General features: G+C 38.9%; 1 protein-coding gene across 1 annotated transcript in view; it reads left to right on the forward strand.

Moving 5' to 3' along the window:
* The window catches only part of LOC104068087 (tumor protein D52), a 125,418-nt gene extending 104,581 nt beyond the window's left edge, over positions 1 to 20,837 (forward strand). Inside the window, exons 3-4 of the mRNA XM_054058556.1 lie at positions 10,705 to 10,770; positions 20,546 to 20,837. Coding sequence (XP_053914531.1) covers positions 10,705 to 10,770; positions 20,546 to 20,699 — 220 coding nt within the window. The 3' untranslated portion in view covers positions 20,700 to 20,837. The remainder of the gene's footprint in view (positions 1 to 10,704; positions 10,771 to 20,545) is intronic.
* Positions 20,838 to 21,475: the final 638 nt, after the last annotated feature.

Consider the following 21,475-nt stretch of genomic DNA (forward strand, 5'->3'; position numbering starts at 1 on the left):
TGCAGTAAGCGGAGTCAAAAGTGTTTTCTTTTTTTTTTTTTGCTATAATGAAAATCTCTTCTCCCTTCAGAAGACTTCAGACCAAAAGTTGTTTGTCCTATACTATTTTTAGGTGACAATTCAAAGAAACATTATTATTGAGCGTAATTTCTCCTTTGATGTACAAATGAGGTTCTTTTGATGTGGGGTGGTTGTTCCCATTGCAAAGCAACTCTTCAGTGCAGTTCATTATTAGCAGGCAATTGTTAAATGAATACATCTGTTTATACTATGTAGGCAAAACTGATTGTGGTGCAAGCAAAGTGAACTTGCCTCATATGCTGTTTTGTATCTCCTGTTACTCATCGTGCTGAAATCTGTTGGATTTTGAATGCTTGGGATTAAATTATTCATTGTCATTTTTCCTTGAGTCTGCTGCTTGTTTATTTTAGTTTCTGTATTGCAGAAACGTTTCAAGCATTTCTGTAAGCACTGCTGTGGGTGTTTTTTATGGAGTTGTCATGCTGCCCTGCTTATGGGCACAACCTTGAAATTTGACCTTCCCTTCATTGAGGAGGTGCCTTGTGCTACTTGTTTGATAATCTGCATAAACGGAGCTAAGATAGTAAGTGTTTGGACACATACAGAGATTTGGTAGGTGCTTCTGGTGAGGATCTTTGGATGCATGAGCTTCTCTGAGCAATGGTCATCTCTAGACAACTGTCTGTTATTTCTGGTACCCTCTAGTGTCTACTGACTCTTCTCCCAGACCGAAGGCAACTTCGACTCTGATAGCCGAATCTCATGTCTGACAGCCCAGGGCAAGAAGGATGGGTAGTAAGTGGGGAAGAAATGGTGATTTCTAGACTACTCCTTGTTTTATTTCTCCTGGACAGAAAAAGAACGATCTAGATTTCACAGTCCCTTGCTCACTGTGCTGGTCATCAGTCATGTGGTTAGAGACTCTAAGGATAATGTTTTTGTGTTGGATAATAGACAATATGAACAGGGTGATTTCTGCTAATGCCAAGCGTAACAGCTAGTAGTAGTGCCAATCTTATCAGGGGAAGAGAGGAAACTGAAAACTGAACAGGGATTTAGAAAAGTTTGACTCTTTTTGTGGTCTGTGGTGTGCTTCCTATGGCAGTAAAAATGGTGACATTGAATAAAACTTGCTTGTATTCCCAAGGGACTGAATTGAGAATGTTGAAAAACTTCATTTTCATCTTTAGCTTTTGAAAGCTTGTTTTTGCCACCTTGACTTCCTTATAGCTTTCTTTCTTGTCATAAATACCAGAATTAGCAAAGTAGTAAAGGGAGTCCGTATTTCATTATTTCTTGTTTAATCTTTTTAATATGAAAATAGTTTGTGCATGAAACGTATTTCCAGTATTGAAAATGACTCAATCCTATCTGTTGATCTTTGCTGGAGAAAGAACAAAAAAATTTTGCTTTGTTTAGAAAATTTGCTTAGACAGTTATCTCAGGTATTAGGTAAATAAGTTCAGCTGTTAGGATGGTGAAATTCTGAGCGAGCTTACCTAGGGGCTGTTTAAAAAAACCCCTTTCCTTCACGGAGGTTTTTTAAAAGCAAATTAGATAAATATTTGTCAGGTGTAACCTCCTTTAGTGTAAAAGGTAAGACTGAAAGTCTCCCTGTTTATTTTTTCTGATTTTGGTCAAGCATGACTGGTCATTAAAAAGACTTGCTTTTGAGACAGTTGTCTCAAAACTGCCTTGCTATATTGTCTACAACTGCCTGAAAGGAAGTTGTGGAGAGGTGGACCTCTTCACCCAAGAGGCAGGTGATAGAACAAGAGGGAATGGCCTCGAGCTGCACCAGGGGAGGCTCAGATTGGACATTAGGAAGAACTTCTTCACTGAACGGGCTATCAAGGCTGCACAGGGAGGTGATTGAGTTACCATCCCTGAAGATACTTAAAAGATGAGTAGATGAAGTGCTTAGGATATGATTTAGTAGTGGACAGGTACGGTTGTACTAGATGATCTCAAAGGTATTTTCCAACCTAGTGATTCTGTGATTCTAAGTACAGTAGAAAATAGCTTACCAATACAGTAGGTGCCAGTAAACACTTCAGAATTCCTGAAACAAATATTTTTATGCTCTATTGTGTAAACTACCGTTATATTTCTAAGATTTTATATTTCCTTAGAAGTGACCAAGATGGATGACAACTACTCATAAATAAAATCTAAAAGGAATCTGCTCAACTTCTTTTGTAAATGATAATGAAATAATTAGGAGTGAGATGGGAAGCATTTAGCTGACATAACTGATGGAACTGTTGCCCAGAATTGATTTTGCCACCTCAGTTTCATTTTCTTAGCTCTCATTCCTTTCCATTTGCCCAATAATTCTTGGAAGAAGCTGAGTTGGTCAATCTTATCTCTAAAACACTTTACTAGCAGGCTTTGCTAAACGTAACTTGAGTAGATAACTATTTTCTGGCTCACCATGACCTTGCACTTTTTAACAAGAAATTGCCTCATGATGTGCCTTCTCAAATTCTGATGCTCTGATTTCCTAGTTTTGTCATCTGTGCTGCGAAGAAAAGTGATTGAAGAATGAATATACTCCTTACAATTTTGTACTTGAGTTGTTTTCTGTTCAAGCCAGAAAATGTTAGGTAAAAATAGAAAAAGAAAAACATGAACATCCAGTATCACCAGCATAGAGCAGTATTTGTTACAAGCCTACGCACACTGTAGTTTAGTTAAAATCTGTAATTTCTTGACTGCTTACATGTGCACTCATGCACAAACAGTTGACTCCAGGAAGGGAAGGTCTTTAAGAAGATACCTTTTTATCACCAAATGTATCAATTGGTCACTTCATAGAAGGTATTCAGATTTGAAATTGGGAAATAAGTATTGAAAATGCTGAAGTTAGGGTTTTGGGTTTTTTTCCGTCCCTAATTATGACAAATTCTAGCAGCTTGAGTTACAGCAGTGTCTCGCTGCCTAGTGTTGGAGGATGGCATCTTTAAGGCTAATAGACTACTACAGTGAAAAATCTAAATATATTTAGCCTTGTTGGGGATGCAGTTTGGATACTTGTGTCTGAAATCAAACAGCTGACCTGCATGTTACTGCACAGCCTGTGCAATTATTGCACAGAACAGTTTGCTGTGAAGCATTTCTTTAACAACATTCCAGGCATGAACTAAGAAAAAAACCCAGGAATTTGAATATTAAATTCTTTAATTTGAGTAGTCCTTTTAATTTTTTTTTAACTTCTATAGACAAATTTCTACAGCACATTAGTAATAGCAGACATTTTTAGTCCAGTTTTACCTTAGCAGTTGTAGTATTTGAACATAAAAGAATAAGTGGTGTTATACTGCAATATCAAGTGACACGAGTATTATGAGTTGTTCTTTTTCCATCACAAAGATGGATGAGATGAGCATGTATTTGACATGCAGACGATGATGATGATATTGCAGGAACATTCAGTAAATACTTCTCCGGTCTTTCCTCCAGTCCCTCCATCAAAATCAGTTTCGTTTTTTAAGTAAGGCTGAAACATTGGAAACGTGCCTGATAAAGCTGAAAGAAAACCACTGAAATAATTTTTTGGAGCTAAATCTGTTTTCTATGTCATTATTGACAAAAGCGTGAGGAATTAACAGTTCACATAGGGAAGGTCTTGGTCTTTGCTTGAGCTGCAGCAGCAAGGTTGTGGTAGCTGCTGTCTTCCTACCATGACCCCAGCTCTGCAGGGGAGAACCATCCTGCTAGTCCCTTGCTGCCATTCAGAAATGCTGCTGCTTCTCTTGGCCACAAAAATGGCTCTCAGGGCAGGCACTAAGTCCAATGCACAGACAAATCAAAGTCCCCAGCCAGGGATTTCCAAATCCTGTCTAACAGTAATTACAGTGCTAACTGAACTGTAAAACTTACGTGGTTTCTTTCTTATTTTACTGCAGCTGATGAAGCAAAGTTGTCACTCTTGCATTCATTTGCTGTTTATTGGCTGTTGAGTGTGAGTTGTTGCTAAAATCCTATCTTAAATAGATCTGACTTTTCATGTTAGAAGTTTTGTATATGTTTTATTTTTTTATTATAAACAATAGGATTTTTCATATATTAAAGTGTTTCCCATGCAAAAAGTGCTATTTTAATCAATTACTCCTATTTTGTCATGTCATTTTACTATGATTGTTTGATCTGCTCAAACCGGGTCTGCCCATGGACTAAGCAGATTGATCATGTATGGTAAAAGGAAAGTTAATTCAAATATTTCCATTTAAGACTTTTAAATTACAGTATGAAATAAATAGTGAATTTTATTTGGGTGCTCATTGTGTGCATCTATCACTACTGGGTTTAAATATTATAACTTCACCTCAACTAGCATGCTTTCTAAAAAGTTTCTTCTAATAGTTCACTTAATGTTGTAAGTGTGTTTAATGCTGAAATAGGACAGTGTGAGGTGGAGTCCGAAAAGGTGGAAGTCCAACATGCTGAAAGAGCTTGGTAGGTAGATGGGGTGCTGAATATTGTCAGCCTTCCTGGAGTTCGAGTTAAGTTTTCACTCCATGAGCATTGTAGTGCAATGATGTAACAGTGCTGAACACACGTCTCTCCATGGAAGAATGTACACTCTGTTCTGGTTGCAGGTTAAATTTGTGCAGGTGAGAAATGGCTGAGCAGGTACTGAAGATGAGTCCTGTAACAACATAAACCTGTACCTGCCTCCTGGTGCTCAACTGTGCTCTGGGCTCTGTAGGTGTTTTATCACCCAGGTAATCTGAGTTTATTTTCAAGTATAAGAGAAATTGAATTTTACCTGGGTGACTGAATGCTTTTTTTTTGTCTTATGTGGTCATTATGGTTATAACTAACACCATTGGCTTCAAAAGCATTTTACTAGAGGCATAATCTTTTAAAATACATAAGCAAATTCTTTCAGAATTGATAAAATATTTTAACAGAGTTGACACATTAATTGGCAAAATAGTTTATGTGTATTTTTTAACTTTTGCCTGTGTGAGAAAACCCTCAGAACGATTCCTTTCACCCCTAGAGTATCACAGATTGCCTGGACCGTCAATACTTTCCTTAAATCTTTTGTGGAGTACAATAAACCTCCCTGTCCTTTTTATAGAATGAGCGGTAGAATTTCACCCCCATTTAAAATGCAGATAATAGATTGTTTGGAGAAGTTTGTTTGAAAAGGTAGGCAAAGCTGGAATGAGTCGTCACCTAGGCGCTCTCAGTGTGTGCATGTATTGGGAACTCGATACTGTGGGAAAGCTGCAAGGCACCTTCTAAGGTGGTGGAAAAGAAATACTGTACCACAATTAGTTTTACTCACAAACAAGAATAGGGTTTTGTTATCATGATTAATTGCGTCTTACCATACCACACCAGGAGGTAAGCAATAGCAGGAGCTGAAATTCTTGAATGATTAGAGAGAAAGAAAAGATTGAGAAGTAAAAGGTATGGAAGTGGTCTTGAGATCTTAGTTTTGCTAACAAATAACCACAAGCTCCAACTTCTGAGATGGGTGGAAGCGATAAGTGGTTCCCTTTTCAATAATCAGGCTTATTTGAACATTGATTGGGACAAAACCATTCTTTGTTTTATTGATATTACTGAATCCTTCAGGTCAAAGTTGGTATTTAAGCCAAGGACTGCCTTTATTACAAGACTAGTTTCTAACATTTCAGGTGCTCTTTTCGTACCAAGCCTATAAACTGAATTCTCCTTTGGTTTTCATTTGTTTTAATGAAATCCCTCCTGGTATGATACAAATGCAGAGGCTGTTGTCTTTTATCCTGTTCTTCTCCTAACTGGTTCCCTGTCAGTAGTGGACAGAGAGACAGAGGAGTCCCAAGTCACTTTTACGGCCTTGTCTTCTGTTGTGAGCAGAAGCAGCAGGGTCCACTTTGGCATTATCTTCAGCTGCTTGCACTGGCTGTCTCCCCTGTGCAGCTGTATTTAGTGCAGGGTCAAGGAGCTGATGTGGGAAAAAAAACTGCCCTTTTTTTGCTTTTATTAGTCTTCAAATAGACCCAGTTGCTGAGCTGGCTGGCAGCCAGAGGGCTTGCCCTGTTGCAACAGTGTCAGCAGGAGTGGTCAGGTGGGGAAAAGGGCAGAAGGCTCAGGCTGCCCTTTCAGCAGCTCAGGTTTGCGCTGGGCAAGTGTGACCAGGCAGTCCCAGTCTCATAGACACCCAAGATCCCTGATGCATGCAGGACAGAACAAAAATAAGAACTGCAAATGAGTGTGGCCTTCTCCTTCAGGTCTTTTGGAGTAATTCACACAGAATCACACAGAATCACAAGGTTGGAAAGACAGCGCATGCACAGACTCTACCACAGCTCTTTGCAGTACAGTTCCTAGGACTCTGAGAGTGGTAAGTTAAGCAGTTGAGGCTTTCAAGGCGGCTTGGGAAAAGAAGAGGAGAGTGAAAAGTTAAAAATGGACGACAAAGCGATGCATGACCTAGACTAGTGTATGGAAGGGTGATGGGTGGGTGTGCTGAGCTGCTTTGCAAATATTTTCAAGGCCACTCTGTTCTGTTCATGTGTGCCACCACTCTCACTCTGCACTGATTCACTGGCAGAATGTATTTAGTTTACTATTCCTGAACATCTTCAAAACCTATTAAAATACAAAACTTGTTCTTAGTTGTCAGATACTGAAGGTGAATGTACCAAACATCGCATTTCAGCTTTCTGTAGAATGTTTTCCTATTTTTACAGGAAATTGTCGTGCATTTTATAAGTGTTTGAAATCCTTAGAGTCTTGAAATACCTTTTCTGTGGTTTTAAGAATATAACCATAAATGTTCGGTAAAGTATTTTGCCGATAAAAGAAGAATGATGGAGGGGGCTTGAAGTCTGTTCCTGTGATTTTGTTGAATATTTGGGGAAACATTTCAGAGTCGCAGTGCAAATAAATTCTGGCTGAACAAGTGAAGACCCTTGCAGAATTACTGCACACAAAGGAGATGTGTACTCTTCTTTTCTTAAATCATAGAATCGTTTGGTTGGCACCCACTCACCTCAGGCACCTTCAGACATGGGCTGTTTTCTTGCAGTGCTGTGTCATAACCCTTCGCATCCCAAGTTCTATCAGGACATACTAGCTTAAGTGCAACGCTGAACTAGAACTGACTCTTCCCATTCAGGTAGCATTAGACCTGGGTCAGTAGACTTTCTGGAAATTGGAGGCCAGTGCAGAAATGTGTAATCAGTCTAGATTTGTTAGTCCGGGCTAACCAAGAGCTAAAAAACATTTCTTATCCTTTAGCTGACTTCCTGCATAGCCACCCCGTTGGAGGTCTTGATATTGGGAGTCTAGTGCAGGCATATCAGATTTGGCACCGTAGAGAAGCGGTTTAGATCTGCATGGTTTGGTAGTCAGGATCTGGCTGGTGAAGATCCTTGGACTGCTTCCACACCCAGGGAGCCCTGTATAGCTGGACACTGTGTACCTGAGTTCAGCCCTCTCTGCACTGAGCCACTTGAAGTGGAAGTGTGGGGTGGGTGTCTCTGCATTCAGAGAAAAATGCCGTGGATGCCTCTCCAAGATGATGCAGCTGGTTTGTTCCCTCTCCCTGTGGACAGGAGTTGTAGGAGCTTCTGTAACTCTGTTTCCTCTGTGGAGAAGGCACACAAAAGTAATAGTGCACACTGTGAGCAGTAAATGTCATACTCTTTGTCTGATGTGCAATAGGTATGTCACAACCTGCCTGTTTTGCTTGAGCATGTTCCCAGCAAGGTGAGTGTTTGAGCGGCTGACTGAAAGGCTGAGCTCTGTTCCAGATTTCCATCTCCTGGCTCCTTTTCTCCAAAGGAAGGAGATGTAATTTCAGACCCTTGGTTAGAGAGTTACAAATATTTGGGGAAACAGATAAGTTGCTGCTAATTGATTCCCTGGGCCAGTTGTTAGCGGTTTCAGAGGTAACGCTGGCATGAAAGATGTGGCATGAAGCCATCCAAGTTAATAGCCTCTGTCAGATGATTAGATTGCACCACACAGGCTCAGAAGGAGCAGCTGAAGACTGGGCAGGAAGAAAAGAAGGATATGGCATTAGTAAGCATAACTCCAGAAAAAGAATTCATGGTTTCCTTTGATTTTTGCATGTAGCCGGGAACTTGAATGTATTTAAATGTCACTGGGGCGGGATAGTCCCATAACCACAAAGTACCTTTGGAAGTGGAGGAGAAAAAGGGATTTTTCAATCCATCAGTAAAGAATTGTTGGACTATTTAAATAGCTGATTAAGTAAGTCTCACAGAAACAAAACAGAAAGGCTCATGGTAAGCAGTGGTCTTCGCTTTTTCTGTAGAGGGTCTTTCTATAATCACTTGCTTCCATTGGACTTTTTTTCATTGCTTTACAGTTTTAATTTCATGGTAGTGCAAATTCCTGGTTTACATTCTCCTACACTGCTTTCCAAGTGGTGAACCAATGTTTCAAAAGGCAGCAATATTTGTGTAATACTTTTTCTGTCTGATTTTCTTTCCTCCTTTTTTAAACGTCATTCATAATCAAAGCCTGGGAAGACACCCATGTTGCAGGAGGCATTTTACTATCTGTACTTCCACAATTATTCAATGAGCTCTATATTAGTCATAATAATTTGTGTTAAAGGGAAAAGTAGACCCAGAATCCTCAGATTATTTGATGAAAAGTAGATATATGTGTTTAATGCCTAAAGAAATCCTTTCTGGAGAAAATAAGTTTAGCTAAAACTAGTAACATGGGGAGAAACTTGGACTTGGAGAAGTAGTCGATAACCGCTGTGGCTGTTTGACTCCCTTGTTCAAATTAAAAAATAAATTAAAAGGAAGGAGGAAGGGAATGAAAGAGCATTTCCTTGCCAGGCAGTCACATAGGCTATTGTCCATGAGCTCCCCGCCCCCATCTCTTTCACCCAGGCACACACACACGCACACACACACGCACACAAAAAGCCAGTTTTGTGTCCTTCTGAGCACACAGATGTTCCTCTTGGCATCCCTACACTATGGATAGGTTTTTTTGCAGGCGCAGAATGTGAGGCTTCTTTGTTGGAGACAAAGTATTGCCTGTGGTGGGAATTTCTGCAGTGATGGGAAAGTATCGTAATGTATTGTTGGATTACTGTGGGTTTTTTCCCCCAGTAGAGACAGTACATTAAAGTAGCTTTGTGGGCAGCGAATTGTTTGAGCCAAGCCTGGCTAACAACGCTCTCTCCTTGGCAAGCAGTCGTAAAAGGTATGGCTGGCATAGTTTGGATGGTCATGGGCTTTGTCCCAGTCATGTGCAGCAGTTCTGCTGCATTGAGTAGAAGTCTTACCAGTCTGATTTGGTGAGCTTGCAACAGTGGTCTTACTCTGAAGGTAGAGCTGTCATCCTTTCAGCTCTTCAGTTTTTAGTTGTATGAAGCTCTGATATGATTCATGCCTTCTTCTAAATAATTTTTAGGACATCTCTTCTGCGTTTTCTATATAATGGTTCTAAGAAAACAGCTTAAAATTAGAAACTAATAGCATCAAGTGTCTGCCTGAGCTTTCATACTGAAAAGGAAATAGCTCTTTCAAATAGTTTCTTGTGCTGCAGCCTGCCGAAAAATATGGTGCTTCTTTGGGCACAGTTGATGATGTTGCTAACCTGAAGTTCTGAATCCAGCTTTTCTCTTGTTGACTGTACCAAGCAAGAGAAACACAGACTGTGTCGCATGGGGTCTAGATTAAGTTCCTTTTGTTCATATAATGTTATTTTTTTATCTCCGTTGCTGAAATACACACAGATTTTATCATGACTTTAACTCTTTTTGTTGGCATTTGTATACATCCGTAATAAATATGTTCTAATGTGAAAGGCCAAGAAAGTGCAATAGGTAAAAAAAATTCCTTGGAGAAGCTGCTTTTAGGGAGAGTTTGAAGGTGAGACTATGGAGAAGGAAGTATAATAACCATTAATTATTTTGTTTCTCCATTTATTCCTTTAATGACAAAGTTCTACTCCTTCCTTTTTTTTCCCCCCTAGATATTTTTATCTGTCTCAGATTTCCTCATAATGATCTGTGGAGTTTTTATATTTCCACATCTAGGAAAAAAAAGAAAAAAGCCACAGCTTTATTTGGTATATGTTTTCTCGGCCCATATTTGTGTATTGTATTTAATAAGAACTAATCAGTGTTTCTCTATTGACCAGAAAACAATAAAGTCGTTATGAGCCAAATAGTTAGATCAGGAAAGTGGTTTAGTGTCCTGGCAGTTGTTGCTGGTTCAGTTTCCAGATGTACTCCATATACTGCATGCAGTTCTGCTGTCAGGAATGCACCTACTTTTTGCTGTTCTTAAATAAACTTTTTCTCATCCCTGAGGCCTATTTTTGTTTGCCTCTCCAGTTTCATTGAATTGCTTAGATTATACTTACTCTAAGCTTTCCTCCAATTTCCTTTGGAAGACCTTCCTACTCTTCAGTTGTCTTGGTCAGGACATGTTCTTCTGCTACAGGTGCATGACATTCTGCAGAGAAGTGAGCCTTCTCCATGCTTAACACTTTCTCCTGCCAGTTCTTGAAAATCAAACTGACAATGTCAAATGGTTGTATTTTTAAGGCACTACTCCCCAGTAAGATTTTCATGTTGTCTCTGAATAGGCTTTTATTAACTGTGAAAGCCATTTGAATGAATAATGCAAGTGTTAGCTTACACAGAAATGTTCCTGACCAAATCTGAAAGTGTCCCTTTTACAGGAGCACCATGACCTCCTTTTCATCAAAAGGTCTGTTCAGTGCTAGTCCATGTTGTTCATTCATAACGTAAGTAGCTGAGATTGTTCTTGGGGCGTTCAGATTAAATGGATACTAACAAGTAATTGAAATTTAAAGAAGTATTGCTTGACGTGCCTTAAAATATTGGGTAATGTTCTCTGGTATTTAAGTGCACACATATGTTCTAGATTTGCAGTCAGCGATCATAGACTCATAGAATCATTTGGGTTGGAAGGGACCTCAAAGATCATCTAGTTCCAACCCCCCTGCCATGGGCAGGGACACCTCCCACTAGAGTGGAGTGTTTAGAGAGTGTTCAGTGTGGGACACCTCCCACTAGTGTTGGAGTGTCAGAGCAGAGGTAGAAGAAGCATCTGCAAACACCTGCTGACAGTATGTGAATTATCCTAATATGCTGAAGTTTTTCCTGTGTGACAGCCTCTCCAAACTGTACAGAGCTGGAGGGCTGAGCACTATGTTTGGGCAGGTTTTGAAATGCGATGTCATTGTTCCTGTAGCTAGCGTGATTACCCAGACAGTAAGGGGGAGAAACAGTCTGATTTGAATTTTGATAATAACCATGTCTAGATTATCAAAACCTACTATTTTTAATCTGTTATGAGAGACTTGCCAGGGTGGCTGGTGTGAGGGAACTGGAATCAGCTGTGTGAGAAAACTGAGAAGCATTGCAAGAAAAAGAAAACAACTGAACTTAGTTGTTATTGGTGAAAGATAAAACTGTGATGGAGTAAGAAACTGAAAGGAAAATGAGGTTGGCTGGATATATGGGCTGGGACTAGGAGAAGCCAAGGAGGCAGTAAGTAAGAGAGGACAAGAAAAAATGTCTAATAGATTTTCCAGAGGTGGAAAAAGAAAACTAGAAATGCCTGGTCAGAGATCCCAGGGTGACAGCAAGAGATCAGAGGAGGAATTGTGATTAGGGAAATGAAGTAAGCATAGAAAGAGAGTAAATTTGAGACCACGTGTATTAAGAGGAACACTAGAACAGTATTGTAGAAACTGTTTGAAATTGGGAGGGCTAAAAGTATCTGACTGAAACAAGGTCCCAGTGTAGGAATGGGAAGGGACAGGAACTGAGATAGAGCTCACTTGTGGAAAGATGGGTGGAATAGTGTATGCTAGTGCTTGTTTTGGTATGAGTTTGCTGATTTTTTTTTCACTTGGGTACCCTTTTCTTTCGTTTTTTAAGCAGTTTGCATGGCTTCTGGTGGCTATGAGCATGAAGAGCTGTGGTTTTCATTAATGTTTTGTAGTATAATTAGCTAATTTTTTAATATATTTAAGTATATAATACTATTTATTTTTTAATGTTTTGTAAGTTAGAAAGCAGTATTTAAATCAAAATCGGTCATTGCATAGATTAAACAGAAAAAAAAAACCAGTTTGCACTTAAGACTCAGATTTCTTCTATTTTGTTCCTTTAGAGTGATGTTTCCTCTCACATTAGAGGATATGTTTTATGTTATAGGCTGAGAAACCAACTAGCATAAATCACTGAACAGTAACGACACTATATCTGCTGCAAGTTCATAGATGACAGGAGCCACCTATTGCGAGGTTCATTTATCAGAGCTTCCCTCACCACGCCATAGAGAAAAGGTTATGGTATTCATCTTTGATGTGATATGAAGTACATTTAAAAATATAGATTGTTTTGTGTATTCCTTCTCTGAAAAGGGAACAATCCTGTCCAGAAGTTTTAGTGAATGCAAATTGATTCTTACAGAGTCTGTAGCAAAAATTACAGCAAGAGATTTTTTATGTGTTCTAGTAAATACCGAGTACTTTGAGTTTTGTCTGAATTGAAGGCAAGAGTATTACTTTTTAGAAGTTTTTCACAACTAAGAAGTTCTACTGAAAGTCTAAAAGTGTAATGGAACTAGATTTAAATATGTGGCATATTTGGCCGTATTTTTCTGCTATTGTAGGTACAAATGCTAGTGATCATTATCATTGTAACAGCAGAACTTGATAGTGTCTTCACTGTGGTTTCCTCAGGGCTTTTCCATAACAATCATAAAAACAATTTTTCTCAGGCTTTGCATTTACCTGAGAAGTCTCCTATGTACAGGAGTGGAACTTCCATGTTTCATTCACCTAAGACTGTGCCGTTTCAGTCAGCTGCCATTCATTTCAACAGCCAGTGGTGGAGACACAGGGAAGGCTGACAAGGTCCCTGATCTTGGTCCCACAGAAGGAAGATGCCAGGACTTGACCAATATGTTACAGTTTTAGGCAGCTCCATAAGCATAAATGGAGATAATATTATACCCCTTAATGGTGAGTGACCTTCAAATTATGTTACTCTTACCAGTTATCTTCCACCAAGTGTCAGTACATGCAGTGACATTTGTGCATGTGTGCGCTTCTGTGAGCTCCAGTTGGGCAGGGGCATTATCAGGATCTAGCTAATATCCCCAAACTTTTAGTGGTATTAATTTTAAATTTCTGCTCTAGCAGTGGTATGTGCAAAGTGAGGTTTGGGTTTAGACTTCCTCAAGTGCATAAAGCACCTGTTGGTTTTAAGGATGCTCACCACAGTCAATACTTATGCACTGTTATTCAAAAACACTGAGGTGACAATGACTGTTATTTAAGCTGATGGTTGCATATAGACTTACAGCATTCTGCTAAATGCTTCCAAGAATATGAGAGACTTTTATCTGCTTTTACGTAGCAGACTGTGTCCATCTCTGCGTGTATCTAGCAGCGTGTCACCTTTTTCCTTGTAAAAAGATGGCGTTGACACAAGGAGCAAAAATATTCGGAAAAATTATTAAGCAGGTGTCACAAATGGCAAATGTTCAGAAGAAATAAGAGCACGTTTGCTTGCTTAGTTCCTGGAAAGAGGGAAACAAATTGAGTGGAAAACAAATACAGCTGAAGTGGCAATCCGTTGATGAGTCACAAGAAAGTGCATTTTCTGATAGAAAATGCATCCAGCAACCTTGGAGCATTTTTTTGTGAAGTATTTGATTACAGAGAATAGGGATGCTTTGGAACTCCCAATTTTGAGCATCCATCCTTTGTTTGAATGACAGGGTGCTGTGGTAATAAATAATAGATGAATACAATTTAAGCCAAAAAAAGACCTTAAGGTCAACTCTCAGCACTTCACTGTATCACGAGACGTGACATTTCAGCAGGTTACCCTGAACTGAACTAGCACAGCTGTTTTGACATCTCTTCAGTTGAAACTATCAATGGCTGAAAAGCTTCAATGCTGGGAGTCTTTTTTCCAGTGGTTCATCAATATTATTGGCAAAATTATGATCCTCATTTGCATTTGTTGGACTTAAGTTTCCTGCTGTTTAATACCAGTATTATCTTTCTTTAAAGGTATAGACAGCTCTATCTTTTTATTAACTTAACAGATCAAGATCTTTATGTGGTTATTCAATTTTAAACGTTTGTTGTCCTCTTTTTAAAAGCCTTTAAAGAAAGGTAGGCAGCAGAATACGGCTTACTGTCCCAATATCTCTTACCATCTCATGTTCTGCTCTCCGCAGAATTTGTGCTACTGTTCTACTGCTGCTGTGGTCTTTCTTATACATGCAGAGGTGGCAGTTGGTCTTTTTGCCCCAGCATTGCCTAGGAGGTCATACTTAGGGAATGTTTGCGTGTGTGTTAAAACTGCTGTATCGAGCTGCTGGAAGCAGGATTGCCATCCCCCTGTCGCTAGATGTGCAATGTGTACCTCGCTGGAAAAAGTCTCCTTAGCAAGGTGCAGATTAATACATAAAACTGTGCTGCCTTCAGCTTGACAGCAATATGCTAATCTTTGTCTCATCCGTATTTGTTTTGAACAATAATTTTATGTGTACTGGCAATGAGTGAGGAGTTGCTGGGAAGCTGTGTGCCCTTGCTGAGCTGCTTCGCTGTCGGGCGTCAGAGGATGATCTGTACAAAAATTGTATAGATCTGTGCCAGGGTGGCTCCTTAAGCTGGCTGTATAGCCTCCCTTTCCTTATGAAGTTGAGAACCACGTAGGCTTGTGGAACATCTAGAAAGCTTCAAAATATTTTTGGGTTTTGCTCTCTTGAGGATGCATTGTGGTTTTGGTACAACTGGGGAGGAGCTACAGGTTGATTTTGAGTGGATTTGAATGGTGGTGAGAATAGTGAATAAAAAATCTGGAGAATAAATGGTGGTCAAATTTACTTCATTACCTTTTTGGTTGTTGTATTTGTTTCTGAGGCTGATAATGTGATGTCTTTCACAGAAAAAAAGGAAGTGAAACAATTAAGAATCTTACAGAGTTCTGTTCAGGCACTGAAACAAAACCTTGTGAATAATAGATCTGAGAAAACCAGTTTGAAATTCTGGTGAAACAAAAATGAAAGGCATTGAGACTTCTCATGGCATTCTCTGAGAGTACCATGGCTCAACTCTAATCCTGTCTTTGGAATGGTTTGTATTAATAAATTTTGTATAGCAGATAATCCAAAGATTCTTTTTTTTGCATTTTTTGAAAGTCATTACTAGAATGTGTTAGGAGACATGAAGAAATAATGGTGCAAAAAAATGTAAAAAACTTCAAATTAAATTCTCTAAGTGACACCTTCAGTATAGGAATTAAAACCCAGCAGTTACCTTTCTACTCCATTCTGACAGACAGGCTTGTGAGAGGCAGGACAAATGGCACAGAGGACTGAACGATGGGTGAAAATGGTCATAGCCAGACCTAGCTTTGCAATGCACATGTTATCGTTCCACACGGAAGCAGTGGAGACTAAAAATCAGTAACAAAATAGACTGAATATAAGCTAAAATAATCCATTTGTGTCAAAATAACAGTCATGTGTTTTTATAGTGCAGAATAAAAGGTTTCTGTGAATTCATTTTTAAAATGAGTGGGAAATACTAGCCAAGACCTGGTGAGACTCAACCATTTCTGTAATTGCGTTATTTTTGTAGCACTGTTTCCAAGAATACAAAGTTTGTTGCTTCAAATATTAAAAAAAATAACTTGGGTAGTTTTCATAGAAAAAGCAGTGCTTACTAATATGTGATTACATGCAGTTTTAAATATTGGCTAGTTTAACAAAATGCTTTAATGTTTACACCTGTAATTTAGAGTTTGAATAAAATTCTTGATGCCATGTAGTAATGAGGGTACTTCCTCTACATGTGAAGTTGCACATCTGCAAAACTACAGTCCCATTCCTTGGTAGCAGATGGTATAATTAGGATAAAAAAAAAATTTCAGTTATAGCCTCCTTGTTTTTACATGCCCGTTGCTTTCCAAGTTAACTCCCTTTGTAAACCTTTTGCTGTAGCCTGAAATGACTTCTAAATTAAAAAAGAACATTCCCTCCCCAGCTTTCTTGAAAGTTAGCAAGAGTTTAAATATGTCATTCCATATCCTCCCCCTCCAATTTTATTGTGTAAAAATATTGGGGCATTTTTCCTTATACATATGTTTTAAGGGGGCATAGTAAAATTGCTTACTATTTAAAAATCACAAGTTTAAAATCTTGACTGAAGAGTTTTTGGGGGGTTGGGTGTTTCCTTTAATTGATCATTTAGATTTTGAGAGATTTAAGGCTTCCGTGCCAAAGTGAAAGGATTAGGATAGGGCCAACTTGCAATAAAAGGGATATAGCAGTCAGAAGGAAGCTTCCAAGTCGCTTAAGTTTGGAAGTGGAAACTGTGCTATTTATGTGTGTTCAGCAAAGAGAAAACCTACTTTGTGAAAGTTAAGACAAGGTAGTTTGATATTTGTATGCAAAAATAAAAGGCCCTACTTCTAATGAAGTAAGAAGACATAAACTTTAATTTTTTGTATTTGCTTTTAAAATGTCTTTAAGCAGCACTGGGAAGGCTGTACTGTATGCTTTCTCTGTGCTCCTTCATTCTGTATTCTATTGGTGGTGTACAGTTGTTCAACCTTATGGTTCCAATAAGAAAAAGGATTTTCATCTTGCTTCTTCCCAGAATCTTTTCCATGATAGTCCAAAAATTACAAAGAGCACTGTTTGACTTGCCTCCAGCCTCCAGCTTAACTTAAAATCACCTTCTGGAAGTGGACATTTCAGGAAAGATGCACCTATACCTAGTGCTTTGCCCACTCCAGAAGAAATGGAGAGAAAGCTTTCTGGAGACCATTGATCCTTGGCTGAAGTTCAGGTGAAGGTTTCTGGTGAGTGCTTCAGTGAGTGCTCTACCAACACTGGCCTGAGACAGGGTCACGGCACAGCAACAGTAGCCGGAGGATTCCAACCTCTGAAGCTGGGTGTTTGGCAGAGTCCTTCCATGCAAAACTGATGCAAAGGGTTAATGTTGGTAGCTCTTATGAATAAATTCTACAGAAAGAAGAAAGCTTTGACTTGCAAAATAATTTTTTTAAGTTCTGTAGAATATTCCTATACCTTCCCTTATGTACGCAACTGAACTACCTTTGTCTACTTCAAAGTGAATTTAGTTCTCTTACCTGGCAGTACGAAGTGGTAGGAGGAAAACACGTGCATCCTCAAGAATCACAGTGCCCGGGGCTTGGGTGAAGGTTAATGGTTCCTGCTAATGGTCATGAGATAGCATGGTCGTCAATACCAGCATTGTTCCTTAAAATAAAGAGAGTAGTTTTGCAAAATGGAGTAGATGCTTTCTTTCCTCTTGCACTGGTGTTCTGTGTCTCCTAGGACACCATTGCTGAAAATAATAAAATGCCTGCTTTGTTCCTGGGTCCTGCTTCGAGATTGTGCTTTAACCATAGGATAGTTTTATCTGCTTTAAGGATAAATACCTTCGTGGATCGAATATGCATAGAGCAGCCTATCATTTCCTCTTATTCTAAGTGTGGAAGATAGACTACCACTGCACATTGTGTTCATGTTTCTACTTTTTTACATCTTCCACTTCTCATGTATTTTAAAATGTTTTAGTTATAGGGAACATCTGTCACAAAATTGAATGTTTATATTCATACAAATTGACAGTTGTGCGAGCTCCTTAGAGTGATGTTCTTCAGGACCCTGACTGGGAAACCTTTAATAATTAAGCACAATTAAAGTATCTGGAATCTATTTGAGTTTCTGAAGCAGCATTGAAGGTTGTGGTTCTTTTTATGAAAATACAATTGCTTGGATATGCTGAAGTCAAGTCTGGAAGTTCTCTGCAGGCTATATGATGAGCAGTGTCTTCGTAGTGCTAGAGTGGGGGCAGTCATGCTTAAGATTATTGATTTATTATTAAATCAGATGTATTGATCATGAGAAGTATGCCGCCTTCACAGATTCTCCTCATGGACTTTCCTGGTTCTAAATAGCACTTTTAAAGGTTTGATTAGAAAAAAATAGTTTCAATTATGAAAGTAATATTTTGTGTTTCAGTTACAAAGATGAGCTCAATATCTCTGCTACTCTGTGCTCTCGAATAGGGAGAGGGCTTCTAATTCAATACTAACCTTATTCAGGCCGGTCTTCTGTAGAAAAGCATTGGACTCTGAAGGCAGTCTTCACAATAGCATCTTGTTTTAGTGAGCTGCGTTTCCTCTAGGAGGAATAAGATGAGAGAAAGGCAGAGGGACTGCTGGTCTTTAAAATTTGTCACAAACCCACTAGTTTCAGTATTAAGGTTTATTAGGTTGAAAACATGTCCTTCATTTTTTTTAAAAGCAGCACAGAATGCTGTAGTTCACAGATCTGAGATTAGTGTCACTCAAACTTTGTTTTACGTAGTCTTTACTTTTAAGTGACTTTTTCCTCTTCCATGTCTCTACACTGTATACCATTTCCTGAATTTCTGTATTGTTTGCCTACAATGTTTTCAGTGCTTTCTTGTCCCCTGCTTTACCATTTATCCTCTTATTCGTATCTTCCCAGGCCTTTTTTTCCTTATGGTGTCAGCTCCCTCTTTTCTGTTTCCATAGACCATTTCTCCCTCTTGAAAATCCTTCTCTCCCTCTTCTTTTGCCTTCTCTAAAAATTCCTTTTTTTTCTTTTTAATTTATCTTTTCTCATGCCAATTCCACTCCTCACGCTCACTGATAATGGCAGAAAAGTCTGATAATTTACCCAAGATGGTGTTAGGGATCAGGATAACTTTATAGTTGGATGCTAAGGCAACTCATCTAACCTGCAGCTGCCAGTGAGGCAAAGGTTGGGCTCGTGCTAGAGAATTTTCTGTAGATTTCTCACATACCCAAATGGCGATAATCACTAGTAAGCTGGCATCTTCATTTAAGTTTCAGCTGTTGGCTGCTGGAAAGAGTGAGGAGCTTTCCTCTTCATTTCCCCTTCTTAGCTCAAAAAAAAATCCTGACTTTGGAGAGCTTTCTCTTTTAAATAAGTGTAACAAATCCTGGAAAATGCCATCTATTTTTAAGATCTTATCCACGGTCTTTTAATTTTGTCTTTCCCTCGTCTTATTCCTCTGAAATGTTGCACGCTAGCTTTCATGAATTATTATCAATTGTGAAACTGTTCTGTTTTGAAATGCAATTATAAGAGGCAGAATCAATCTTTTCCAGCTGTCTAGGTAACAACTTCACATAAACTGTACTCTTCACTGCAGCAGTGCCACATTTAGAGCAATACTATCGTTTTTGGCAGATAAAGGACTTCAGTTTTTATGTTTTTAAGAAAGCGTGCAGTTTTTCCACTGTGTTGTCTCATGCAGATCATCACAGGATTCTTTGGGACAAGTGTCGGCAGAAACCTTGCTCACTGAGGCAGCTACTTCTTCAGAATGGAGGCATCATATGATCTTCCACTGCAGTCTGTAGCATAACTAAGTGTATTACCCAGGATTAACCAAGAGCAACAGGAAAATAATGTAAGATAGAATTGATAGAAAATGGAAAAAAATATGCAGGTCCAGCATCTTTTCTTAAGATGTAAGTTTTCCAAAAGGATCTCGGTTTGATGTGCTGAAAAAAGCTGAAACCCAGTTCAGTTGAAGAGTGTTTCAAACTTGCTTTTGCTTTTGACAGATGTGGTCAGGCTTAAGACTTCTTCAGCTCTTTATGCTTTGACTAGAAAACAATTGGTATGACTTGAACTTTTAAAAGAGGAGTAGTTCTCAGTTTTATTGCTGGATTGGTGGCTCTCCAGGTGTGTTATACACCATGCTAGTATTTAAAAAATCTTCGCTAATTTGGCATGGCCTTCTTGACACAGGCTCTGTTTTTAAAACACATTGAACACTTGCATCTTCTGACTTAAAAGAAAAAAGGAAGAAGAAGAACGTAAAACAATGAAACCCAACCCCGCAGGCAGAATATTTTGTTACAATAGTTGTGGGCTTTCTTTTTAATTATATGTAGTAAAAAACTTGCAGATGATACTCACTCTTTGGAGGAGGGGATGAGACAAGAAAAGTTCCCTTGCCTGAGGCCCAGACTTGGAAATATAAGCCATGCTTGGCTGGCATTATGCATTTTTGATAATAGCAATGTCACCAATGATCTAATGATGACTTGTCCTCCCCTTTAATGATATGTTGTCCTGCAGATAATTGTGTGCATGCTAACAGATGACACAGTAAAATATTTTGATGGAAGACACAAACAGTTCCCTATATAACAACTGCTTTTCTGTAGAGCCTGCATTCCTTCAACGGGATCTGGTGGTGCCTGCTCTTCCGTGAGCAGGATTGTATCAACAGAGGCTGTTTGTGGTGCTACAGAGTGCGTCCCAGCAGCTAGAGTGCTGTTCATTGCAACAGTGTTGGACTTTTTTGACAGCGTGTAGTTTTTATGGAGCTGCTACTTCAGTCTGCAGACAGGAGAGTAGCGGTAGGGGATGCAAGACTGTTGCTTGACAAAACTTACCTTCTTTCCCCTCTCTCCTTTTCTTTACAGAAAATATCAGAGAGGAACCCGAGTACGCCTGAGACTGGTGGATCTTGAACTCACGTCTAGGTTCTTGGGGGCAACAAGTGATACGACATTGCTGGAAGCTGATGCAGTTCTTTTAGGGCTTGTGGAAAGCAAGCAAACAAAGCAAAAAGAGTAGATTTCATGTACATAAATGCACTTTGTGCACTATAGAAAATTTTACAAATTAAATGTTTCCTCAGGAAATCAATGAAAAGTTTCTGTCTGCTTGGTTATGTAAACAATGAGATCAATAAAAGACAATAAGCACATTGTACCTGATTCTTGCACCATTTTTATTGTTATCTCTCTAGCTCTTTGCCTTTGGATTTAAATGAAAAAGTTTAACTGAGCTTCTGTAGGTAATATTAGTTGAATGTTTGTATATTCTTACATAAAGAATTCTAGAGTTCATCTGTCCGTCCCAAAGAGATGTTCATCTCAGACATTGTACTTTCATGGAGGAAGTCCAAAGCTTGCTATCGTGGTGCTCCTTCCAGTGTGATGTTTCATACAGAACAATGTTGAGAGTTCCTGATTTCCGTGTTGCAGTGCAAAATGTTTATTGCAGGTTTTAATCTCTGTTATAATACGTCATGCTGTTACTTCCAACTGCATGAAGAAACAGAGATTATTCTTTGCTTTAATTGGAGCTCTCATTTCCAATGCATGTTAGTAAATTTTCTCTGGTTGTTAATATAGAATCATAGAATCGTAGAATAGTTTGAGTTGGAAGGGACCTTAAAGATCACCCAGTTCCAACCTCCATGCGATGAGCAGGGACGTGTCCCACTAGATCAGGCTGCCCAAGGCCCCATATAAATGAAAAGAAACTGTTTCAATGTAGTAAGCCAAGTGTAGGTCTTAGGTTCTTGTAAGTATGCTTAAGATATGTATAATGGGTATTTGAATGCC

The sequence above is a fragment of the Cuculus canorus genome, chromosome 2, assembly GCF_017976375.1.
Source record: "Cuculus canorus isolate bCucCan1 chromosome 2, bCucCan1.pri, whole genome shotgun sequence".
Taxonomy (NCBI): Eukaryota; Metazoa; Chordata; class Aves; order Cuculiformes; family Cuculidae; genus Cuculus; species Cuculus canorus.